Genomic DNA, 26,672 nt, shown 5'->3' on the forward strand with positions numbered 1-26,672 from the left:
ATACATGTAGACTTTTAAAATGATACACAATGTAATAAATACTTAATGTTATAAATAAAGGAAATGATAATGTCATTCGAAGAAAAACTTTAACATTTCGAATCTTGATATAGTTCAGTCTTACATTAGAGGAGTGAGACCTACTGTTGTTACCCTTTCCTATGTTACTACAAGTTGTTAGCCTTTCCTAAGTTACTACAAGTTGTTAGCCTTTCTTATGTTACTACATGTTGTTAGCCTTTCCTATGTTACTACATGTTAGCCTTTCTTGTTACTGCATAAGTTGTTAGCCTTTCTGTTACTACAAGTTGTCAGCCTTTCGTTTGTTACCGCAGTATAGTCATCCTCTTGCACTTGGTGAAATCATGTAGTTACCTTTAATATCTCAAACGTTTTTGACGGGGTGTGAGATAGGTCTAATCTGTAAGTTCCTCTATTTTGGCTTACTAACTCTGATCTCTCACACTGATCTTCTCGAACCAGTGTATCTCCTTTCCATATCAACACCTGTGTCTCTCAGGGTGTAATATACAGTCTGCGGCTCATCCTGATTTCTGATATCTGCCTTCCTCAGTGAATAACTAGCAGGGAAAGTGCTCAGGATTAACTTGAATGCTAGACTGATACAGTGAAATAACCTGCAATATCTCAATAACTAATCGTATGTATGCAAAATATTTGCATGAAAGAACCAAAAAGGTTTACTGGGATTTCGTGCCAATCACAAGTTTTTTCTAAGATCAATCACTCGTCCCACTAATTCCCAATAGTTATTATTGCCTTCTCATTCAAATTGATCCAGAAACTTGCTCAATACAACCGATCTCAAATTAGTACACGTGCAAACTAATTCAGCTTACCCAGCACAGGAGAAGTTAAATGATAAAAGCAAAGGAACTTAGGGAACACTGTTGACCATGTTCAGTGTTACTCATGTTGGGAGACGAAATCTTTAACGCAGAAGAACAGCGGGAGGAACCCCCACTATCCAAAAAGAAAAACGGTATCAATGGTCACATATGAAGAAGAATCATATGCACGATTTAATCAATTGTATATTAAGTGTATAGCATAAATACTTAATACATGAATTAACCTTAGAGCACATGAAGAAGGAATCATGTGAGAGAGTAAGTGTGGGAGGTGTGTGGAAGGATTCGGACGAGCGACTGTGGGTGAATTGTTGTTGTGTCAGCTGAGGGCTGGGATCGGCCGTCTTCAGTGTGTCATTACAAGTTATAACCATCACCTCTTCTGACCCACGAGATGGACGATAGTGCCCAGAGTGAGGAGGTAGGAAGAATGCAAAATCAATGAGGTTTTTAGCTAGTTCATAGGTTAAGATAAGGGGTTGGGTCATCAGGAGGCTTATTGACACGGGGGATTGAGACAGTAGGTTGACACTAACTTACCTATTTTGGGGTTTTGATTATCCTGCACCTGGAAGCATTTACACAAGTAAATTGTTTAGCTATGTATGATTTATAAGAATTAGCTCATATACAAAGGTTCACGGCCACAAATGTAATTTTGAAAGATTATTAACCAAGATTTTTTTATTTGCCTTAAAACCAGACTGGACAACAGCAGGCCAAATTTCCTGAGTATGGAGAATTCTATCTACCATAAAAGTTTTCTGCTTTCTTTCAGTTATGTTGAAGAGAAATTCTCTCAGTAATACAGTTTCTGACTGTTCAGGACTGCAGTGTATCAGTTTACAAATAACACTTATGGTAATTAGGGTCTTAATAAATTGGAAAGGATGGAAATTGTCAATGATAAAAGTATTTAGTGAAGATATATAATGAGCCTCCTTGCTTGAATTTAGGGATCAGCAGTTATTATATGATATAGATTTTATCCTGCTGTGGAATACTCTTGGATGACAAATGATTTTTTTACATAAGTTGAATAAAGTTGGAGTGACCCTCATGAACCTGACCAGATTAGATAGACTTAATTATCATGTTTCACTTTTGGCTGTATTATTATTATAATTACACTTCTCTCTGCAGCACCAGTTTGTGGTGGATGAGGTAAGCACAATCATTAAGGAAAGTATAGAAACTGTGATTGGTGGCAATGCCTATACCAGCGCCAAGGTAAACAACTGGACGTCGCAAGTGGTGGAAAATGTATTAGGAAACCTCTCCAAACTCAACAAGGCATTTAAATACATAGGTGAGGTTTGGTAATGAAGTCCTCAGAGGCTTTGATGTTTGTCTTTTAGAAAACTCATTCCACAACCAATGTAGAAACTCAGTCATTACTCAGATAAATTAAACCAACATTGCTTTTTACTGACATATATAGGTGTGCTTGTTATTACAAGTATGCCACCTTTCTTAGAAAGCAGTATTTGTTTACAGAAATGTGATGAGATGAAGAAGTGCGGAAAGTAATAAGTCAGTTAGTAATGACAATTTGTAGTAGATGTACATTTACATACACTGGACATATTATAATAAAATTCACTGCTCCTTGATGAATGCAGAAGCACAGATAAATGAGGTTATCCAGAGAATAATGATAAATGGATGGCACCAAAAGTAAAATATACACTGCTGTACTGAATAAAAAGATGTATGATTGTTGTTGTTTTTACCTGAATCAGGGAGGTGTTAAGCAGAATTTTGTTTGGTTATGTGTTCCACAAATGTGTAATGGAAAAAATGAATGTAGGGAAGAATAAGGTTATCATGTTTGATATGACAAACAGCCTCATTATGATCGTATCTTGAGTGAGAAGTAGTTTGAATATGAAAGAGTTTAGGTATTTGGGAACAGTATTCAGGAAAGATGGCATTACAAAGCAGAAGTTGGGAGAACAGTTGTACAGGAAAGAAATGTTAGATGTGCTGTGAGAGCATTGATAAATTGAAAACTGAGTGAAGTATGTGTAAGAAGCCTCTATAACTTTCAAGAGCACATTTGGTGGGAAATGAAAACAGTAGATATAACTGATTTAGTACATTAGGATTTAAGAGAATGAAAAGGGTAGACATGATTAGAGAGTGATATATGGCACTTCATAAAGAATTTTTCAAGAGTTATTTAGGTAAGAAAATGTTTATATGATATGCTTACAGAGAATCTGATAGATGAGAGGATAGTGAAGAGAATGTGTGATAGTAAATGAAGGGAAAGAGATATACTAAGAAAGAATCGATCAGATCTGGGCTTTGATATGTCAAGGGCCAAGCATAATTTAAAGAATGATGCTAGAGGATTCAATGACAGTCATGTTCATTGGGTTTGAAAGTACAGGTCACAGCTGCAGACTCAGAATATCATGAATGACAAATTATTTGAAGCTCTATAGTTAGTGTGGAAAGGTGTTTATGTTGTAGTGCTGTATGTAAGTTTAGAGGAAATGAATTAGGGTATGTGCACTTGATCTGCTGCTGCTTCTCAGAGCTTCTGTGTGGAAACTGGCTACTTGAGGATTGGCCTTCCACCCTCACACAGCTAAGCTGTAGAATTCTTTTCCTTCTGTTGTCTTTTCCTTTTCATTCATCCTTTTTTCCTTAATGGTCAGGCCTGCAAACACTTGTGGAGCCATGATTAATTTCTACTTTCTGCACACCTTTGTTCTGTCATGTGAGATGGCCTTGATTGGGGCAAGTGATTTGCTCCTACCATGTCATTCATTATATAAAGAATTATCTATCCCTTGTAAAATGATGATTTGAAAATACAGGTTGAGGATCCCTTATCCGAAATTTCTGGAATCTGAAGTTTTGGAATTTTAATTTTTTGGATTTTGGAATATTTGCATATACATAATGAGATATCTAGGGAATAAGACCCAAGTCTAAACACAAAATCCATTTATGTTTCATATACACCTTATACACATAGCCTGAAGGTAATTTATACAATATTTTTAATAATTTTGTGCATAAAACAAAGCTTGTTTAACACTGAACCATCAGAAAGCTAAGATATCACAACCTCAGCCACCCATGTGGATAATCTGTGGTTGTTTGGCATTACCTTTTCCTGACTCTGAATTCACATGCCACTGATAAGCAATCATTGTCTTACACTTATTCACATATAAGTACTTAACAGTAAAAAATATGAAATACCATTAATACAGTGAAAAAATTATGTGTTTAGGGTAGCTAAGCAGCACAATAGCATTAGCAGAGTACCTGTATCAACTGATAAACAATAACAGCAACAAACAACTGCAGGTTTTCAATTTCCACCTATGATGCTGTTTTTGTATTAAAAGGTTATGGTACACTGTATTTTATTTTTAAGATTTTACTTGAAATATAAAAACAAATAAGCATTTAATTTACAATAACCACTGGTCGCTGTAAAAAAAAATGTAATGAAAACTGTGAGAAATATTTCAACGCAATAATGTTGCTGGTCATGTTATGCTCAAACATGGCATTTTAGGTGGAGTTGTAATTCAGATTTCATATGAAAATTATTTTTTGCACTAATTAAAAATAATATGACCTCTGCTTACAAAAGAAGATAAATGCAACAATAAATAAAAGAACTGCATATGGCCTAAGAAACTTGAGGGGGAGGGTACATCCCTGTTAACATCATCGTGAGAAGGAACATCAGAAGTTGAGGGATTATGAAGTGGGTTCTTTAGGGATAAGGATGCATTCTGCTGAATGGCTTTTTTAAATGTTTCCTGCAGAGTCATCTGCCTCATTAACAGTGGTTTTCATCATAGAAGTCTCTCTTTGATTGTATAAACTGACATGATTTCTTGTTCTGTTATGAATGCACACTGGTCTGGTCCTTCAGCAAGTCCATCACACATTTTCACCATGTCATCTATAGGCAGTTTTTCTGCAGTGTTAACAAAGTCATCTTCATCATCTGTATTATGACGATCACCTTGATTCAGAACCATTTCAGCTATTTCACTATTGGTCAGAGAATGAACAGCTTGAGCCTCATTATCGATGTTAAAAACTTATTTGATATCCACTTCTTCCAGCGTACTGATGGACTCTGGAGGTATATTTTTTGCATACCTAAGGAGGTTAGACATCATTTTTTTCCCACTTGACATAGAGAAGCCTTCAAAATCACCATCTTGTTTTGTTCATCATCATCATCACTGAACATTGTTGCAGGCCAGAGGTTGTGCCAGGCATGTACAACTGTCTCTTTAGTCACTGTGTTCCAAGCATTGGCAACAGCATATACCGGCTCCTTCATGTTAGACATCATGTCACCCCTCAAAAGTTTCAGATTTTGGAGCATATGGATTTTGGATTTTTGGAATAGGGATGCTCAGCCTGTACAAGACAGTAGAAAGGTAATACATATGAAAATTTTAAATTGTTCATTGCTGAATTACAAGGATAATAATTGCACACTATACAGAAAGGCATGTAGTTTCCACAATCCCTCTACCTCCACTTTCCATAGTGATCATTTTATCACTCTCTTTGGTATACAGGGTGTAACAAAACCCCAATCTCTCATTCACCAGTTTCAGTGAAGTTTTCATCTTCAACCTTTCATATATCAGAAAATAAGTTGCTTTTAGTGAAATTCTCTCTGAATTGTACTATGTGTTACTGCTGTAGATGTAACCTCATTACCTCTCCGTACTGGTTGCTTTTGGCATTTTTCAAGGTTAAGTAAGTATATAAAGGATATTAGCACTGAGTTTTTATTTTGGTGTAGCCTACCACAAGGAATTGAGCTTCCATAATGTTTGCGAGCCTGTAGTTATGGAATTAGGAATCCCAGTTTTGCAAAACAATTTGTGTAAATGTTCATGCCTGAATGCTTTAGATGTGTTAATGGGGATGAAGTGAAAGATAAAGGAAAGGTTTTGACTCCTAAACCTCTTTTCATGTGAAAGATGACGGAACATTTTTAAAGCCCAAAAATGTTTTTAAATGTTTTCTACAATGATTTTCTTTCTACAGTTACATGTGTAATAATGCAGAAGAATGGAGCAGGCCTGCACACAGCAAGTTCATGCTACTGGGACAACACAACTGATGGCTCTTGTACTGTTCGCTGGGAGAACAAGACCATGTATTGCATTGTTTCTGTATTTGGATTGGCCATTTAAAATGCATTTAAAATTGGAAGCATGCCCCCACTTAAATTTAAGGACTGAATTATTTTTTTGTGTGCTCAGAAATGGTTAACACAACATGACAGCGGTCTAAAGATCCTCTGGATATGAAGGAAAAATGTTTCAGCATAAATATGGTTTATGCCAGATGTTTATGATATTCATTCATGCTTCTGTAGTAGAGATGGAGTTATGCAGCTTTGTATTACTTTTGAGGGTACTTGAAACCAAAGCAGTATATAATTAAACTATAATGTGATCTTGTACAACCCTCCAAATTGTAAGTTGCTTTAAATGTTTATTTCCTTTCTGGACTTGCACACGGTGAGTCTGACAATTAGTGATTCCTCCATTGATTAATATACTGGACATAATGTTATCAGATCCCTGCATCCAAACAGTGCCTGCCATCATGTTTGTTATAATGTGGTAGCCCATGACATATGATAATAGGTTTTAAAGGAATCTGATAACATTTGAGAATTGACCAGGTTGTCAAGCTTTGCTCATTATTACATAAGAAGTTTTCAAAATTGATACAACTTATTTGCATTGATATAAATAATACATAAAATAAGGAATTAAATTGTGGAGACAATTTAAAAGTTTTGAAACTTACAAGATTTTTAAAGAACACTCGAATTGACAAGGATAAGTGCTATGTTTTGCAGAATGATGCAAACTTCCTGCATCTCTTAGGGTCATGGTTGATGGTGTTGAAGGTCTTTCAGAATGTTATTAAAAGCACAAGTCATTTACATACCTAATACCTTGCTTTTATTACTTACTAGTCATTGATGGAAGCTGAGGACAAGTATAGACACCTGATAATCTAATCAGTAGCAAAGGAAGGACTATACACTCATCAGATTTCTAAGCTTTTATTTAGCCAACACTTATGGCCTACCATAACTGCTTATATATTAATCTTACGTACACTAGTAGAATTTCATGCCACAGTTCATAATTTGGGTTTAATTCAAATTTTGTGTTTCGAGGATCTTTATCCCATACAGAACTTCATATTAGTGTAATGTTTACTAAGTATGAAATGAATTTTGCCTATGATTTAGTGCATTTCATTGAGTTTTAAATGAAATATGCTTTGTAAATTATACACTGCAACACGTTTAGTTGTAGAATTATATTGGAAATAATTTAACATTGAAATCTTGGGCATACGATAAACAGGAGAATGTCATTCACACTTAAGTAAGCTTCGGGAAATTCATAGTATAGGATAAATTATTTATCTGAAAATTGAGTCAGATTATAATTCAGGAGTTTGGTGAAACAAATACTGTATATGATGATAGGATCTTCCTTTGAAAATACATTCACATTAAAATAATCTTTTGCCTAATGTAGAGTTCTGGGAGGTAATCAGCTATACTAAAAATATAACAGTATGGCTGTCATGATTCAGGAAGTAAATTCTGATGCATTTTCATGGATTCTCACAAGCAAAGACCTGCCTCGGATTTTTTTCCATGTAAATGAAATTCACCCCAAAAGTAAGATATGATTTTGTATGAGGCCAAGTTAAGTTTTCATTCAAACTTTGAATACTATACAATTAGTTTTTGTATTAACTAAATTCTGGGATCAGTCGCATATATTTAATGATACAGATTTTTACTATTATATAGGGGAAGATGGTACCTAAACCATGTGGAAGGATTGCCCTTATTTGGACATATATTTGCATTCAGTACTTATGTTCTTGGAGCATGGCTTGACAAGATCCCAAAGTTTTCATTTTATTTTGTGTGATTTGTTTTGAGCAGATGGACACCCAGAAGAGTATATGTTAACAAAAGATAATTCCCATTACAGAATATGTTTTTGCTAAGAAATTTATTTTGTAGGTGATGTGGGTTAGCAATTATAAGTTATGACATTTAAGTGATGATATGGATGGTTATGAGGCCCTATGCTTTTATGTGCCCTGTATAAAATGAGTTTGAAATAATGGATTAAACTGGAAGTTTTAAGTGGCTGAAGAAGTTAAAGAATTGCAAGATGTACTTTGAGAGGTGTATGATTGTAGGTCATTATATTTAGTAGTCTTATATTTGTTGATAATGAAACCTTATGTTCATTCCACCCCAGATCACACGTTGACAAAAAAAGATTCACTGTCATGTGAGGAATTTCTCTATCCAACCCTTTGCACTACAAAGGACCATATATGTGAAACAGTGTTAGCAAGGCATGGGAGTGGACTTGCTGGTTGTATCAGAACTGAATGCATAATACTGAATTGAATGTTAAGCATTTTGAATATGTTGACACTTGATGCATGTCAGGTCATTGGGACTTAGTTGAGGAAATTTCTTTCCAAAACTGTTATAGAAGTAGGCATCATTTAAAAGAAATTTTGTCATATATATGCATTATTACATGACAAATTTTTTTCTTGTAAAAAGTAACGATGCCATTAAAGAAGCAAGATTGAATATCCTCATCATACATTTGATATACCTTTAAGCATAAACCAACCTTACGCACATACAAAGTATTTTTCTGTAGTCAGGTCACCTTGTACTTCCTCTTTCATTAATCCTATCTTCTATATTATTCATCAAGTACATGTTTTTTATCTTCTTCAGATAGTTTTCACTATTTAGTAACACAAACATGAATATTAAATGTCACAATGGGTTTTCTTGGGTTTATAATATGCAATTAATGCATTTTTATAAAGGTTAAAAAGTTATTCCCAATTACTGAACTTGTTTGAATTGCATTTTCCCAAAACCAGTGAAGAGTAGCACATGAAGGCTTCCTCAGATAACCACTTTGGATGATAAAGAATTAAGAACAGTGCTCAGAACATATGCAGAAGGTTATTTATGCTGATTTAGCTGTAAGAAGTGAAGCAGTCACCATGCTTTCATCAAGAAAAAATGTGAGGATAGAGAGGGGAATAGGAGAATTTGAAGCAAATACAAAGTACTCAGAAGTATGGTCTACAGAATAAGCTGTGAAAAATTCAGGTAGCATGGTCAGGTTGGAAGAATGATCATTCAGGATGTAAAAGTGTATCACAGTAAGGGGACTGGAAGCATGAGGTACAGCCAAAGATTAGGTGGAAGGACTGAGTGATGGAGATTACATGTTCCAAGACCACTGAGAGAGGAAGGTGCAGAATGTATTGAGAAGTGGTGTTTGGAGGGTTAATGCTCCAGTTGTTCCCCAACATTAGGAAAAGATCAATAGAAGAATGTTTTAGTTTTGGCAGATTGCTATTGCTCTAGTTATTTCGGTGCAAAATTAATATGAAGAAAGCAATGCTCTGAGCGCTGCTGTTGCATCTTGATACTAAAGGTGTGATGATGGTTAACAGCCAAATTGTTTAGAAAAGATCTGCTTGCATAACCTAATTTATAAAGAATGAAATATTTAAATTATAGAGGTACATCAACTAAAATTAGATTGGTGTGTTCCAGACTTGAGAGATTTATTCCCTGAGATGAATGGGTCAGAGCTGGTATGTAAGCACCAGCCTTCAGTCAGTCTTTACAAACCAGTCTAAAGGACTGCATTGGCTAACCCATTATTTAAACCTGTTCTCAGTGAATCGGCAACCACCTCATGGCTGATATCATCAACCCACATACTTCCAGCCACCCAGAGTTCACAATGCTAAGGACTGCACCACGCTAAGATATGCTGCCTGCTGCTGCTGTTAGCCGGTTTACAGTCTGTTATGGCCAAGAACTAAATTATTAAACTTCGAAATAGTCTTGTTACATCCAGCCTTTGAGGATTTCATCATGAGAGCATCATGCTTTATGCCGAGTTGAAATCTCTCAAAGACCTTATGAACTTCACCAGAAATTAAAGAAAGGTCTATATATTTGTGTACTCTGGTCCTTGAAACCACTCTTGGTGAGAAGGATCTCTGTGTGGAATAAGGAACTTGTTTTTTGGCTCAACCTGGGTTTTACGCTAGAACACGTGAGAAAGATGGCCTTTACCCTGGCCTTGGAAATCAAGGAAAGTGTCTCTCATGATCTTTGTCCACCTTCACTGGACAGTAATTAGTTCAGACATTGTGAATATACCAGGTGTGGCTCCGGGAGTCCCTGAGTCGGATTCTGGTGTTACTCCAGTTCACCATTAAAGTTATTCATTCTGGCTTTTAGTCTTTTTTAAACCCTTCACTTTCTTTTGGGTTTACTTGCAGAACAGACCACAGATGAAGGAAATAGAGGTTTTGAAAACTGAAAGACCTTTTTCTAAGGACGTATCTTACGAAAAAATTTTCCTGGTTTTCATACATTGCCGTACTTTTCCCTCATTTTTTGAAAAACCTTTTCTCTTTTGCTTCTATGCCAATCTTAAGCTGGCACCAAGGATCTATGAAATGTTATCTCTGGATGGCTAGAAGTGATTGTATCAATGACATCAGCCAAGTGACATTTGCAAATTGGGTGAGAGAGGGTCTGAAAAACATTCAAGCAGTTGCAGTCGCACTAGAGTGATTTGCAAAGGGTGAGCAATGGCTCGTCACATAATATGGGTTGAAATGTTCATATGGAACATCTCTAAACCTCAAAGGACATAGCCTTAGAGAGAAAGGATTTTTCAGTTTTCAAAACCAACATTTTGATTCATGAACTTGCGTACTGAATTACCATTGCAGCCATCTGGTATGTTTCCCTTTTTCCTAATGCTTTTGTTTCAGTTAAGTATTCAAACTCTGTTTCAGGCTATAATGGCAATAAGATTATCTGATATATGAATGTGCTTTCTCTGTAATACAAAGATGAATCAAAAGTTAAATGAAGATATGGTGGAAGAGGTAAAAATCTACTGTAATAGCAAACATTACAATTTTCCATAAAATCAGTTACAGAAACTGGCATGTCAGTGATATCTTTCTCTCTCCCACTAGAATTCTATGCTTTCTCAAAATTATGTCAGAGTTTTGCTTAGTGTGATTGTATTGATGGTTTCTACAAAGACTGTGATTACTCCAAAGTTTTACTACTATTTTACACCAGCTAAAATGACATCAACCTGGATGAGAAGAAAGAAGTACTAGGATCTTCAACTAGCTGCAAGCTCAGTACTAACCACAATAGTCATTGTAACTTGGAAATCCTAAATCAGTTCTTAATAAAAAGTGGATAACAAAAAAACAGAAAAATTCACCATAGTGTCCTTATGAAGTGCAAAGGGTAATAGATTTTTTATGTAATAGATCAGTGGAAGTGACATGTAAATCTCACTTTCATGAACATTCACTTTATAGAAGAGTTTCAACTATACTCATGAGCTCATTATTTTCTAAGTTTTTTATAGGTTTAGTCTTTCCAGATGTCTGTGGTAAATTCGTATATAGGTTATTCTTGGTCATAAGGTTACCTAAACTATTTATGCAAACTTTTTTGAATAAAAATATATTTACTTGAATTCTTAATTTGATATTACCCTCCATTATGTATGTGAACTTTTGAATTCTAACTTTAGCAGAATGCAACAGTTCTATTCATCAATATTATGGGGAAATTATGTAACAGATAACTACAATTTATGGATGGACTGTGATATTGCTTATCAAAGCTGTTAAGTACAAATGATATTGCTTATCAAAGCTGTTAAGTACAAATTGCTTATCAAAACTGTTAAGTACAAATGATATAAAGCTTTAACTTGAGTTTAGTAACATTTAATAAAGTCATCAGATACCAGTGGTGGAACTTTTAATGTCTGAGTTTAGTAATATGATGCAAGTAGTCCAATGTGGATTCTTAGCCTAATAACCATGCACAAGTATGGACTGTCAACTTGAAACTAACCTTTTTTTAAGATTAAATCTATTTCCTTAGCTGATGATCTTACATTTTCAAACTTGATGTGATATTTATAACAATTACACCGCTCTCTCTTCTTCAAAACAGCAACTGTCATCGCCACAACATTATCACCATCATGAGACTAAGAATAATCAACATTACAGAAATACACTCCATCAAGGCCGTTGTAACAGTCATCTCAACAAATTTTAAGTTTTTAAGAGATCGATAAAGTGGACAATAGACAAACCTATTAGAGAAGTAGGGTTAGAGCAACTAGAGGGCATAACAAAATTAAAAGACTTGTAAGCAAGGATGTGAATAAATACTTTTACAGTATAAAAATGGTGAATGAAAGGAACAGAATGACTGAAGACAGTATAAATAAATCTAAGTGTTGTATGATGGAAATGTGTTCAAGAGAAGGTGTCCCACGTGTGTACGTCACCCTCCCAGTACAGTTCAAATAGTTAATTACTTCATTTTGAGGGTAGCAACTATATAGCTTAACATAGCTACATTTTTTTTGGGGGGGTGGGGTATTTCAGTTGGAGTTTGCATACCCTACTTTGTGAACATATATATATATATATCCTCCTGCAGGAGGGTGAAAGGAGGGCAAAGAATAGAGTGAATTGGATCGATGTGGTATACCGGGGTTGACGTGCTGTCAGTGGATTGAATCAGGGCATGTGAAGCGTCTGGGGTAAACCATGGAAAGTTGTGTGGGGCCTGGATGTGGAAAGGGAGCAGTGGTTTCGGGCATTATTGCGTGGCAGCTAGAGACTGAGTGTGAACGAATGGGGCCTTTGTTGTCTTTTCCTAGTGCTACCTCGCACACATGAGGGGGAGGGGGAAGGTATTCCATGTGTGGCGAGGTGGCGATGGGAATGAATGGGGGCAGACAGTATGAACTAAGTGCATGGGTGTATATGTATGTGTCTGTGTATGTATATATATGTGTACATTGAAATGTATAGGTATGTATATTTGCGTGTGTGGACGTGTGTGTGTATACATAGTGTATGGGGGTGGGTTGGGCCATTTCTTTCGTCTGTTTCCTTGCGCTACCTCGCAAACGCGGGAGACAGCGACAAAGCAAAATAAATAAATAAATAATATATATATATATATATATATATATATATATATATATATATATATATATATATATATATATATATTGATAGTCACAGGAACATGCAGGAAAATAACTTCGGATCGAAGTTCCTTAAGAGCACAGTAACATATTATTCCGTTGATGAGTATAATATTCCACAACTAAATGATCACAATAAAACAAAGTCTGATAAGCAAAAAACTTTCATATAGAAAGTAAATTTGTTAATTTCAATATGAACAGCAGATATGCCGAGATGGTTTGACTGGTTAGTAAGCTTAAGTGAACCCGACGTGATCGTACTGCGGACATGGTTACCTACCTGCCTGGCTGATGTGTTTCGTGACACACGGTGCTGGTCACTCAACTACAGTACTGTCCTGACCGCCACTAACGGTGTGACAAACCCGTCAGCGTGTTGTGGAAAGGTGCGTATACTGTTTCTAGCAATGTCAGCAGGGAGACATAGTACTTATGAGAATACGTGTACGCCTTTTATCAGATCATGGTACATTTATATTAATAGACATATATTCAAAAGATAGAATTACATAATCATTTAAAGACGAATAAGCCAAGGCAGCAGTCCAAAATTATTGTTCAATTCAGGTTTTGAACAAATTGTCATGGGATAAATTTTTCAGGACTAAATTCTTTTCATATCGATAATGGTAAGTGTGAAGTGACCGGGAGCAGGCGGATGTTATCCGTGTATTTGAGAATGTCCTGTAGAGACAGTTCTTTCCAGGTCAGAATTCTGTATTAGTCAAAGAATCAGCGAATTTACCAACAATCACAGGTAGCCTGCAACCATGGCTAGAACTCATAACTACTTATAAGAGAAACTGTTGAACTGGCTTAAGCTAGGTGTATGTGTAACTACACATATGTACTGTACGGGGAGGAAGTTTTGTACTCGTGGGTCCACTAGGGATCTCTAGAATAAATTATTTGCCAATAAAAGTGTTATTAAAGAAACAGCATATATGCAATGCAAAGTTAAGGAATGGAACAATACTATAAATTTTTCATTACACGCAAACGGTAATCACAATAAAGTTACATCGTCCATTACGATTCTTCCCAAGACAGATGAAGGCACCAACACAATAGTTACCGCACTATATAATACGGATAACGAGAGCAAACAAACCCCTGCTATTTGTGCTCATTTTGGTCTTCTTAGACTTTAAAGTCTCTGAGTGTTACCTCATCAAACCTTGATCAAGGTTATTTGCCTTGTAATGATGGTGAGTGAAGACAGCTGTAAAAATTGGAACACGTACATTGTCGCTGATATTACAGTTATAATATAAGCTATATACGTAGTAAGAGACTTTTGGCCTCAGAATTATCCTTAACACCCAAAATGAAGGTTGAATTTTTCTCTTAGACGTGATTATAAAGTGACGATGGCGGCCTTAATGACCCTAGTAAGCCAAAAGCCCATCGATAACCGATTAACCAGTGATCACCCAAGTTCCGCCAGAGGGCTGAGATACTACTCATATCTGCTTCATGATATCAGTAACAGGACAATCAGTGCAAAGCAACACATGTTGAAGCAACAGTCACAGTCTAAACAAATTCGATTATGATAATTAAACATAACTGTGTATTACTATGGCAGACATTAGGGAAATTTCAAACAAAGACTCTAATCTGCATTTCTTTGACTTGTTTCCACCACACATTATGATGTTCATCCCACAGCTAATGGTAGAAGCATTTGCGAAGGCACGCCAGACACGTTATCAGTCAATTTACTCAAACTACTCTAGATGATTGGACCATTTCCTCGTGTAAAGCTGCCATAATTCATGTATTCAAACGATCACTTAACTCCGTGGCCTCTTTGGCTACCCAACATACACAGTGATTAGCCCAATGGATCTCGTGATGAGGATTAGTCTAGTGCCTCTAGTAATACTTATTGACTGGTCAAGTGTTTATTAATTTGTGAAAGCTAAGTGGTTTGGTCGCTTACGCTGATTGGTCTTTGCAGTTTTACGAACTGATTGTTAATTCATTTGCATTGGTGAATTTACGTAGTGATATTTTTGCTCATGATTTTTCCGTCTGATATGTTTGTTCACGGACATTATATGATTAATACATTACTTTGGTATACTTTGCAGCTTAAAAAAATTGGTCAGTATGGTCATACAAAATTACTAGAAAAAACTCTGAATAGTTTGTGGAAATGAAGATGGTTTAATCTTTGGTATGGTTTTCAACTGATGATACTGTATATTGTCAAGGTATTCAATAAACTGGTTAGTCTCCGCGTTAGTCAGTTCCACAGAAAGGCATTACATTTAAACTAATTGATCCCTTAAGGTATGTTTTATGCATGCATATAAGACAGGCAATGACGGACGATCATCAGTCAATATAAACAGAAAATTGTTTGTGGCAGTAACTTAGGCAAAGGTAGTGCTTGTTATTCACCGCATTACTTACTCGTTGGACAGAACTGTTCGTATCCTCCACTCCTATGATATAGTCGTTTCTTCTAGGTTCGTCTGGAACTTACTTCAGCCATGAGTTTAAGTTTCTTTTAAATGTTTCTGTAGCCACTCCACGCTTGTTTCTTAATTCTTTTGGAATAACAGTGAATACTCAATCAAGTTCTTTGTTGTTGGACATTCGTGTTATTCTTCCGATATCTTTGTTATGTTCTCATGAAGTAGATGTTGATTTGGTAGTTATATATCTTCCCTGCTGAGAAACTTTAAGATTTATGACATTATTCTACATGGCCATTATTTGCTGGCAGGTATATAGCATCAAGTCACTGTCTCCTGTTTACAGTCTGGACCTCTTTGCCCCTCGTGTCAAACAGTTATTGCTCTCCATCCAGTCAAGTTTACTTGTGAGGTGTTTTGTTCTATCTGCTTTGTTTAACTAGTGATCACAATATATTGTAATTCTTTTACGCAAAGGAAACAATTTCCTCAGCTTTCTGTCTTTTTGTAATAAATGTTCTCTATCATACATTCATCATTTGGCGTGAAAGTATTATCGTTTTGGTATGTTCCTTGAAGCAAGGTATATATTTATGGTAACTTCAAAAGTCTTCAAGATTATCCTCGACTATTTTTTTTCTGTTGGGCCTTTGTAAGAGGGTAATATATATATCAAGTATATATGTTTAACCAGAGCAGCTACCTCGAGGCTAATACTACAATGAAAAAGTATTTATATCAGACTCAGCTTTAGCCTTGACATAATTCCTAAAACTTTCTATTAGATTTTTCAAAAATTACTATATTCTATATTAAAAAACATTTTCCACGTCACATTTACGTTGCGTGTTGAAGTCAATGGACCAAAGTCCAATTGACATTCGGGTACTTTCCATAATTGTTAGATGCATAAAGACTTTAGTTCCAACTTTTACAAACTTAGTATTCAGGCTACCTGAATCTTATATATATATATATATATATATATATATATATATATATATATATATATATATATATATATATATATATATGTGTGTGTGTGTGTGTGTGCATATACCTTGGCATAACTGGATTAGTGAATCCGGTAGTCAAGATATTCGTAGAAATAAGAGAAAACCAAATTTAAAATTTCTATAATTTTGTGAGAAGGATTAACAGACTCACTGGTAGTAATGAACTAACACGGAGACTTTTAATTTCAGTAATTTTAGTATAATGCTCATATGATCATGAAGAATTCGTCTATTTCACATAGAGAACGTTTGAGGAAACTTGGATGTCATGATGGCCAAGATGGTGCTGGTAGTCGCTTGGAGCCTCGCTTTATTTGCACCAGGTCAGCAATCACTACCTATTTTTACCTGTGCTGGAATTTCCTTTTGTTATTATTATTATCATTATTATTATTATTATTATTATTATTATTATTATTATCATTATTATACAACTTCGAGACCGCTTGTGTAGGTAGGCTCACACCACAGGCGAGAGGTGGCATCTTTAGCCAGGCTGGATCATCGTCAGCGGACGGAAGGAAAGCTGCAGTCTCATTCAGCACTCTATACCCAGAAACCCATGCTGGATATGTATATATGCATTTACATGTACAGACACACTCTCACTCCCTATAACCATGTCTGTCAGGAAACATATTCCATGTATTCCCAGCGTGTCGTAGAAGGCGACTAAAGGGGGTGTCCTAGCTACGTCTCTTTGTTGCATATCTTTCGTGTATCTACCCTGATGCGATTGTAACACGAAAGTGCACTTAGGATTTTATCGTGTTTCATTTCCCCGTGGACTCATAGGAAATATATATATATATATATTGTTATATATGTATATTATTTTTCTATGCTTTGTCGCTGTCTCCCGCGTTACCGAGGTAGCGCAATAAAACAGACGAAAGAATGGCCCAACCCACCCACATACACATGTATATACATAACACACACACACACACACACACACACACACACACACATATATATATATATATATATATATATATATATATATATTTTTTTTTTTTTTTTTTTTTTTTTTTCATACTTTGTCGCTGTCTCCCGCGTTTGCGAGGTAGCGCAAGGAAACAGACGAAAGAAATGGCCCAACCCACCCCCATACACATGTATATACATACACGTCCACACACGCAAATATACATACCTATACATCTAAATGTACACATATATATACACACACAGACATACATATATACCATTGCACACAATTCACACTATCTGCCTTTATTCATTCCCATCGCCACCTCGCCACACATGGAATACCATCCCCCTCCCCCCTCATGTGTGCGAGGTAGCGCTAGAAAAAGACAACAAAGGCCCCATTCGTTCACACTCAGTCTCTAGCTGTCATGCAATAATGCCCGAAACCACAGCTCCCTTTCCACATCCAGGCCCCACACAACTTTCCATGGTTTACCCCAGACGCTTCACATGCCCTGATTTAATCCACTGACAGCACGTCAACCCTGGTATACCACATCGATCCAATTCACTCTATTCCTTGCCCGCCTTTCACCCTCCTGCATGTTCAGGCCCCGATCACTCAAAATCTTTTTCACTCCATCTTTCCACCTTCAATTTGGTCTCCCACTTCTCGTTCCCTTTACCTCTGACACATATATCCTCTTGGTCAATCTTTCCTCACTCATTCTCTCCATGTGCCCAAACCATTTCAAAACACCCTCTTCTGCTCTCTCAACCACGCTCTTTTTATTTCCACACATCTCTCTTACCCTTACATTACTTACTCGATCAAACTACCTCACACCACACATTGTCCTCGAACATCTCATTTCCATCACATCCACCCTCCTGCGCATAACTCTATCCATAGCCCACGCCTCACAACCATACAACATTGTTAGAACCACTATTCCTTCAAACATACCCATTTTTGCTTTCCGAGATAATGTTCTCGACTTCCAAACATTCTTCAAGGCTCCCAGGATTTTCGCCCCCTCCCCCACCCTAAGATTCACTTCCACTTCCATGGTTCCATCCGCTGCCAGATCCACTCCCAGATATCTAAAACACTTCACTGTGTGTGTGTGTGTGTGTTGTTAACGTTCGTTTTCCAACTCTACTTCCGATTCATACTTGATGAAGTGCCTGGCTTCAATAGGTGCCACGGTATTTATTTGATAGAATATATTCACAAATGGTATGGTCTAAGTTGTACCTAAAGCGATGTAACAGCACGAAAAGGAGTTAGACGACAGTTTGATGTTTTTCATGACAGAAAAGAAAAATTCCATTGGTTTTTGTACTTACGAAATCATCATTCTCAGTTGCAAAATGTTTAAATGAGCACTGCACACACACACACACACACACACACACACACACACACACACACACACACACACACACATTGATTGTTCATTAAGTAATTAGACTATGTATTAAACGTTTGATAACAAGCAATGTTATCCGATACGTCCTGATATTGTACCTTTGTATGTATTCATCGTTTTAATTCCCTATCCACTATCATATCTCAAGTCTTACCTTTTTTTTTTTACCAGTTTCCAACTTCAAACACGATTTCTGTCTTATTCCACACTGCAGAATCTTCATAGAGATGATAAGCTGCTAAATACATGCTAGTTCTCTTGATTCTTATAGAGAATGACTCAGTAATATGTCTTTTGTAACATATAGTTGCTTGCTGGTGTATGTGCTTCATATATTCGTAAAGTTTATCTGTAATCATCTTTCAGATCATGTTTAGCTTAAATCCCAAATAACTTACGTTTTGCTTTTGATAGCGAACTCTTATCGACGTGATCTACATTAAATGTTATTAAGTATATCCTTGACAGGACTTGGACTCCAGCATTCAATTTCACTTTTCAAGTTTTTGTTTTAATGTGTACAATTTAGACCTGTCATAACGGGTTTTCTGAAACCCTGCTTAAGGATTCTTGATCAACTGACAGTTAAGCACCTTGCATGGGTCAGAGGGTCGTACATCCTTCATATTTTTCTCCTACCCCTTTTCCCTAACTCATTTCTTAGCAATATACCGAGAGGAATGCTGGTGTGCCTGATGAACTGTAACATATGCCTGCTAGGTGGGTTGCTGAAGGCATCAGGTTACCAGTATATATTCGCAGGTGAAAGTCTTCTGTGTTGGGTATGCATACCGAAGGTTGCCGGGGAGGTGGAGAGCCGAGACATGGCCGTCATGTGGACAGCCAATATCACCCGCAAATGGCCAAATGTGACCCAGTCTGACCTCGGATATTGCCATGACTTCGATTACGGCGAGAAGTTCCAGAAGGTCTGTGACCACGGTTTCAGAAAAACAGCCTGCATCTACGCCTTCAACAGTAGGTCTTCTGAATTCCACTTAGTTGTCCCGGACGAATGCCCAGTTGGTTTAGGCCATGTTAGTAATATGTACCATCAAATACTAGGACGACGTTTCATAAAGATAACACTAGGTCATGCCAGGATTTCTTAGATCAACGGCAAATAATGCAATGTGTGTTAAAACTATGACCACCATAGTCATTCAGTAGCGTATAATGTATGGAATTAGTCCGAGCGCTTCCAAAGTGTTATGCATGTGTGGTATTGGACAGACCTTGGGCGCAGTGGGTTTAACGAGAGATTCGAGGCTAATATACCCTGAAAAAGAAGAGGCTGCACACACACACACACACACACACACACACGTGACTCATTTCCGGTGTTGGTCCACAAACCTTACGTTTGTTTTATGTGGCAATACGGCCTCAGAGGAAGGATGTGTCCAATCAGAACAATTGCTGTAGTTTTCTGACAACAGAACTGCCAGCGCAGGTAATATTCTTCATGCTTACAAAAACTAACTTCATTTTAGTGGTGTTTTCAAATTCTTACCTAGCTGTATTGGGTGGTACACATATACATATACATATACATATACACATACACATATACATACAAACTGAAGTATTCAAGTACTTACATGTAAGGATTTGAATGCACTATAGTGTGTGTGAATCAGTTGATTACCAGTACACCTCAAGCGAAAAATGACCTTGATATTGGAATGTGAACAGCTAGACGAGTCACAGTTGCGAAGGATGAATACAGCAGTAAATGGCTCGATAAGAGAGAGAGAGAGAGAGAGAGAGAGAGAGAGAGAGAGAGAGAGAGAGAGAGAGAGAGAGAGAGAGAGAGAGAGAGAGAGAGAGAGAGAGACTACGCTAATTGTACAATACAGCTGTAATATCTTGCAATAGATTTAGAAATATTGTCAAGTACAATGCTGTGAATCGTTGTAATTCGAAGTGGTTAGTGTTCCACAAGGGGCGACCGAAATTTTCTCCCATAAATATTTAAGCTAGGTTAGGTTAGGTGGCTGGAGAGGGTCCTGATCGCTGTTAGCACTTCTTTTTTAGTATGTTTGCCATGTAAAACGAGCGGAATGATATCAAGTTGTTTATTGATGTTTCACTGTTAACCTGACTTATGAATCTTGCTGCACTTATGTTAGTCTAGCATTAATTATACTGCTTAAGCTTTGGCTATGGTAGGTTATCCTTGGTCGTAGTTGCTTCCCTTTGATTATGAAACATTATTTCACTTTGTTATTGCATATCATACGGATATATACATCGCCGACGTCGTCCATCTGATTTAGAAATTTGATAGCTGTAATTTTCCAAATGAAGGAACACAGAAGAGAGCCAAGTGGGGATTTTTTCCTGGAAGGGGCAGTCATCTGTTCTTGACGCTATCTCGCTAACCCGGCAAATGGCGATTATGTATGTGTGAAAATTGAATATATATATATATATATATATATATATATATATATGTCTGCCAACAGGTTATTGGGTGGCTCGGACATGTGGTCCTTTGCCGAAGGACGTGAAGGATGGCCAGTGCCTCCAACAGGAGCACGGTGTCTCCGTCTGCTACCTGCTGAACGACCTCTCCAACCTGAAGGGCAGGGGCAGCGCTCTTCTGCCAGGAATGCTGCCGTTCCTCTTGCTGCCGATCCTCACTACACACTGACAACAACGCCACCACACTGCCCTCACCTTCACTATTGCTTCTTCAGGGATCTTGACTTAATACTAACCAGCCATCTGTGTACATGACTGGAAAATGAAATAACAATTCAACACAGACCCTATTTTGCTCTTGCGTCTGTAGGCTGTTGATGGAGTTCGACGCCCGTATGAAGAGGCCCTTGGTGTGCTGGAAGCTGGCTGATGAAGATGCATTTACACAAGCACTTGACTTCACTACAAGCCACCAAGCAGCACTAGGGCCTTGTGTTGAACATATATCACCTTTGAGAGGTCTTCAACCTAAGAAATAAATTTTACAACTAATTTTGAGACAGGATTCAAAGATCCTGAACCTCTCCTAACCCGGAACAAAGGATTTATGAAAACATCTTGAATTCAGCCCAACCCTTCATCTACCATAATTAAGCATATGGTTTTGGGAGAACCCAGACCATGATCTATCGTTCTAAAGTTCGTTCCTGTTGTTCCTAATACAATGGGGATTTCTCCCAGGCTCTCCAAGTCCTCTGCCATCTCAACAGGTCCTTCCCTCTCCAGCCTTCCCTTGGGCTCGATAGGGTCACGGAAACTGCACATTACCTTTATGCTCTGTATGCATGTCTTGTTTAGTGAATTTTACTTTTTATCAATGTTTTCGTTGACGTGTTCTACATATAGATTTTCTTACATGTAAACATATGTTCAATGTATTTATAAGCACTATGTAATTTTTACCAATAAGCCGTTGTGTCTGTCTTCCTTCGTCTCTTTCCTTTTTCCCTTCATTAACCGTAATATATCTCAACTACGGCCAGGCCTTGATGAAGACTTTAATTTGTGACTGGAGCCTCCAACGTAGAAAATGACATGCATAAATGAAAAAAAAAAAGAATTAAGCTCCGACTCCATAACGTGAGAGTTAGTAATATCCACAGATCAGTGAAAATGATCACATAGAGCACGACTCGTCAAGCCTAGTGACTAGACAGTTTTAGGAGTCACAGTTCGACCCTCGATTACGATGGTACGACCCTTGAGTACAGTGGAACCTCGCCGAAGGTCTGCACCAAAGACTCTACAAGACTATACAGTTGTCTAGTCTTTGTTCTTGGCATTTTCTTGCGGCGTATCCTAAAATAGGACGTCCAGGAAAGCCGAATGTTGCTTTTCGGTACATCTGATTAAATATGTGATTATGGTTGGTTTTGGGTGATTCCACGTTTCATACCTAAGACAAACGTTTATATAGGAAAAATATGGTTGTACGATGAAACTTTTTTTTTTTTTTTATACTTTGTCGCTGTCTCCCGCGTTTGCGAGGTAGCGCAAGGAAACAGACGAAAGAAATGGCCCACCCCCCCCCCCCCCATACACATGTACATACACACGTCCACACACGCAAATATACATACCTACACAGCTTTCCATGGTTTACCCCAGACGCTTCACATGCCTTGATTCACTCCACTGACAGCACGTCAACCCCTGTATACCACATCGCTCCAATTCACTCTATTCCTTGCCCTCCTTACACCCTCCTGCATGTTCAGGCCCCGATCACACAAAATCTTTTTCACTCCATCTTTCCACCTCCAATTTGGTCTCCCTCTTCTCCTCGTTCCCTCCACCTCCGACACATATATCCTCTTGGTCAATCTTTCCTCACTCATTCTCTCCATGTGCCCAAACCATTTCAAAACACCCTCTTCTGCTCTCTCAACCACGCTCTTTTTATTTCCACACATCTCTCTTACCCTTACGTTACTTACTCGATCAAACCACCTCACACCACACATTGTCCTCAAACATCTCATTTCCAGCACATCCATCCTCCTGCGCACAACTCTATCCATAGCCCACGCCTCGCAACCATACAACATTGTTGGAACCACTATTCCTTCAAACATACCCATTTTTGCTTTCCGAGATAATGTTCTCGACTTCCACACATTTTTCAAGGCTCCCAAAATTTTCGCCCCCTCCCCCACCCTAAGATCCACTTCCGCTTCCATGGTTCCATCCGCTGACAGATCCACTCCCAGATATCTAAAACACTTCACTTCCTCCAGTTTTTCTCCATTCAAACTCACCTCCCAACGTAGATGAAACGTAGAGCAAGAAAATTCTTTCGAGTAGACTCACCATACACCATAGTCAGTGGGGTGTGGCTCCCGAGTGCCTAGAAATTCCCCAAACACTGTACACCGTATTACATGTACAACGTGCAATCACTGATGGCCAGCCTTGTCAATTTTGTTGGTTTCTCCACACCTATTGTTGAACAGTGAGCTGGTAGCTTAATTTCCCTATCAGAAGTGTCCAAGAAACCTTGGGAATCAGAACCTCTGCTGATTATCAAAATCTCTGGGACACTTCCGTTGATCACTGGACGTTGGTATAGTGTCTGGTATCTGGTTTGTGGGTGTGTCAGACTCGTAGACCATTGGTGGTAGACAGGTCAAAGTCACCCCGTATTAGCTCATGTAACTGATCCTCACATAATCATCTTAATCACGCACACACACACACACACACACACACATATATATATATATATATATATATATATATATATATATATATATATATATATATATATATATATATATATATATTAACTATAAAAATGTACTTAAAAGCTAGAAAACTGAAATATAGCAAAATATTGTAACACCATTAAACTGCCAGAAATTCCGTTTTCTATCTCTTAAAGATATATACTCGTTAGATTTCAGTTGTTTGTGATATTTACAGGTATCTCTTTGATATAAGTTGAAAAGTCTTAACGGATGAAAGTTTTCAGACTTTTTCGTTGACATGAAAGACATGGTAGATGTGTAGGTTACCCTAAATCTCGTCTCGGTCTGGTGACTTGATTATCGATTATGGTGTTTTAGGATCTTTAAACAGAAACCGATAGAATTTGACATTAACGCCTGTATATATTTTCATTGTCAACAAATATTGCACTTGAAACAATTTCTTAGTTTTTACTGGAGAATGGTGGAAAACAAGTGCCAATGACATACAGTCCCGCCATTTTGAAGATTCATATCCGTTAGCACTTGTAATATTGATTATTGTTATCTACTTTATTATCTATTTTCCTAGAATGTTTTTCTCTACTTTTGTAGTAACAATTTTAATCAATTGCGTCATAGAATTTACGAGGCGAATTCAAGGCGCATGCGCGCTTTCCCGCCCTGTCCATTGAGAGCTGCGGTTTGCTGATAACTTACTGGAAGCTGAACGTAAGTTTTTCACATTATTCTTATTGTATAGGCCTTTCGTTGAGTTTTGTATATATGCATATCAAAGAAGATATATGTGTGTAGGCTTGAACATCAAAATTATAACATGTCAATACATATTTTCGCCACAAATCTTGGTTAAAGATATTCCCGGTTGATGTCCTTGGGGTGGGAACCGCGGCATGGCGCTTAATTATCACTGTGACTCTGCATGTTTCAGCCCTCTCGTTATTATTTAAGTTTTACCAGCAGTTGTGTGACAGCATTATCCCACAGACGTCTCGAAGAGATCGTGTGAGGAGAGAAAAATTTTGTGAATGATTGCATCATCGAGTTTACTGGAAGGCGTCTTTTCACGTCGATCCTGTGCGATTGTTTGGGTCTGGCAGCCAAGTGTGATCAGGTATTCATTCCATCGCTTAACTCCAGTTGGCCGTTTAAGTAACAGCCTTTTATTTATTCCCGTCGATCCACGGATTTCTTTATTGATTGTGATGGTACTTTAGAGGCATGTGATATTGGGGGAGGGGGGAATTACAGTGAGTTTGAGCTTATCTGTTTAGCCGACAGTCTTCCCGGTGCCCCCCCTCTCTCTTCCCCCGGCCCCACCTGATATTCACCGTCAGTTTGATAAGGTCACAGTAACTGATGTATTTTTCGAAATAATTGTTTTTCAGACTACAATAGTATTACAAAGCGGAATCATTCTGGAATCGTAGCTAATACAGATTGAGCTAAACAATCTTACTGATTTATTGTTCGTGAATAGATATTTTCACCATGTGCCACACATTTTTTTTTTCTAGACCTATTTGGCATGTTGAAATAATGGAATGCAGAGCTCGCTAAATATCCAATTGAAATGATTTACACAGTTTTGCATCAAGAATGAACCCAACATTTTCCCAGTTTTTCATAGCCCTTCCAGCTGATGACTGTGTTCTCTAAAGATACATCTATTACTAAAGATTCTTATTACAAAGCTGTTCTTGTAATGCACCGTGACTTGACTATTATCCGAATGTAATTTTTTCATATGTAATGAGGGCATCTTGTATTAAGATTTGGTGTGAAAAGAGATGGTGGTTTTGCCTAAGAAATCAACATTGTGAGAAAATGAAGTGTAAATCCTTGATACACTAGAGATGGGTTTAGGTTGAAGTGATTTGATAGAAAGTATGACCTTCATTGCTCCCCCATTTAATTGGGAATGTCTTAATGATGAAAGAACTGATATTGTCATTCAACCCCCACACTTTTCATGGGTATATCTACTTTCATGGTAAAAAAGTAATAAGTGCTTTGTATATTTCTCGTATATTTTATCCAATAGCACGTTTTATCAGTATACAGTTAAAAATTGCTTAGTCATTTACTCCTTTTAGGAAAATCATTGGATTAAGGGCTAATAAATTTGAAGATTATGATATGCAGTTAGCAACCTGCTTTTTTATTGAAAATTAGATAAATAATCTTTAGACTGCTAAAACGTGCTATATTTTTATACCTCTAAACTATTACATTTTATTTGATAAAGTTTGCCAATAGAACCGGAAATTTGTAAAAGACCCTTTTATGGGCATTTTTATTCTTGTTTTTCAGATAGCTGTTTGGAATCCACAATGGAGGGTAAGGCTGCATGGCTTTGCAAGGTTCTGAACAGATTTTGAGTGGCATTTTAAATTTCATTTGCATTTTTGAAAGGGTGCATATAACTATATGCTTCTCAGGGAATTGAGTGGTTTTGATAACTAAGCTAAAGTTAAGTAGATGTTATGATAACTCGGCTAAAGTTAAGTAAAAGTTGCAAGAAATCCATGTACCTAAACTAGTGTCATGTTACAGAACTACAAGTGTAATAATTTGGTTTGAAAGTAGGATGCTGACAATTGGTAACAGTATTAGCAGATTGT

General features: G+C 37.2%; 2 protein-coding genes across 5 annotated transcripts in view; both read left to right on the forward strand.

The window, feature by feature from the left end:
* The window catches only part of LOC139758298 (superoxide dismutase [Mn], mitochondrial), a 220,641-nt gene that overhangs the window by 186,652 nt on the left and 7,317 nt on the right, over positions 1-26,672 (forward strand). Inside the window, exons 1-2 of one of the 4 annotated variants that reach the window (XM_071679519.1) lie at positions 24,650-24,759; positions 26,362-26,388. The exons of 1 other annotated variant lie outside the window; for it this stretch is intronic. In XM_071679519.1, coding sequence (XP_071535620.1) covers positions 26,382-26,388 — 7 coding nt within the window. In that variant the 5' untranslated portion in view covers positions 24,650-24,759; positions 26,362-26,381. Of the gene's footprint in view, positions 1-24,618; positions 24,760-25,035; positions 25,163-26,361; positions 26,389-26,672 lie in introns of those variants that run through there. 2 more of the 4 variants (XM_071679521.1, XM_071679520.1) reach the window with 2 other exon arrangements.
* Dlc90F (dynein light chain 90F) lies at positions 1,107-11,500 on the forward strand. Its single transcript, XM_071679518.1, has 3 exons — positions 1,107-1,293; positions 2,016-2,181; positions 5,922-11,500. Exons 1-3 carry the CDS (start codon positions 1,267-1,269, stop codon positions 6,068-6,070), a joined length of 342 nt encoding a protein of 113 aa, XP_071535619.1. The 5' UTR covers positions 1,107-1,266; the 3' UTR covers positions 6,071-11,500.

This window comes from Panulirus ornatus, chromosome 30 (genome assembly GCF_036320965.1).
Source record: "Panulirus ornatus isolate Po-2019 chromosome 30, ASM3632096v1, whole genome shotgun sequence".
Taxonomy (NCBI): Eukaryota; Metazoa; Arthropoda; class Malacostraca; order Decapoda; family Palinuridae; genus Panulirus; species Panulirus ornatus.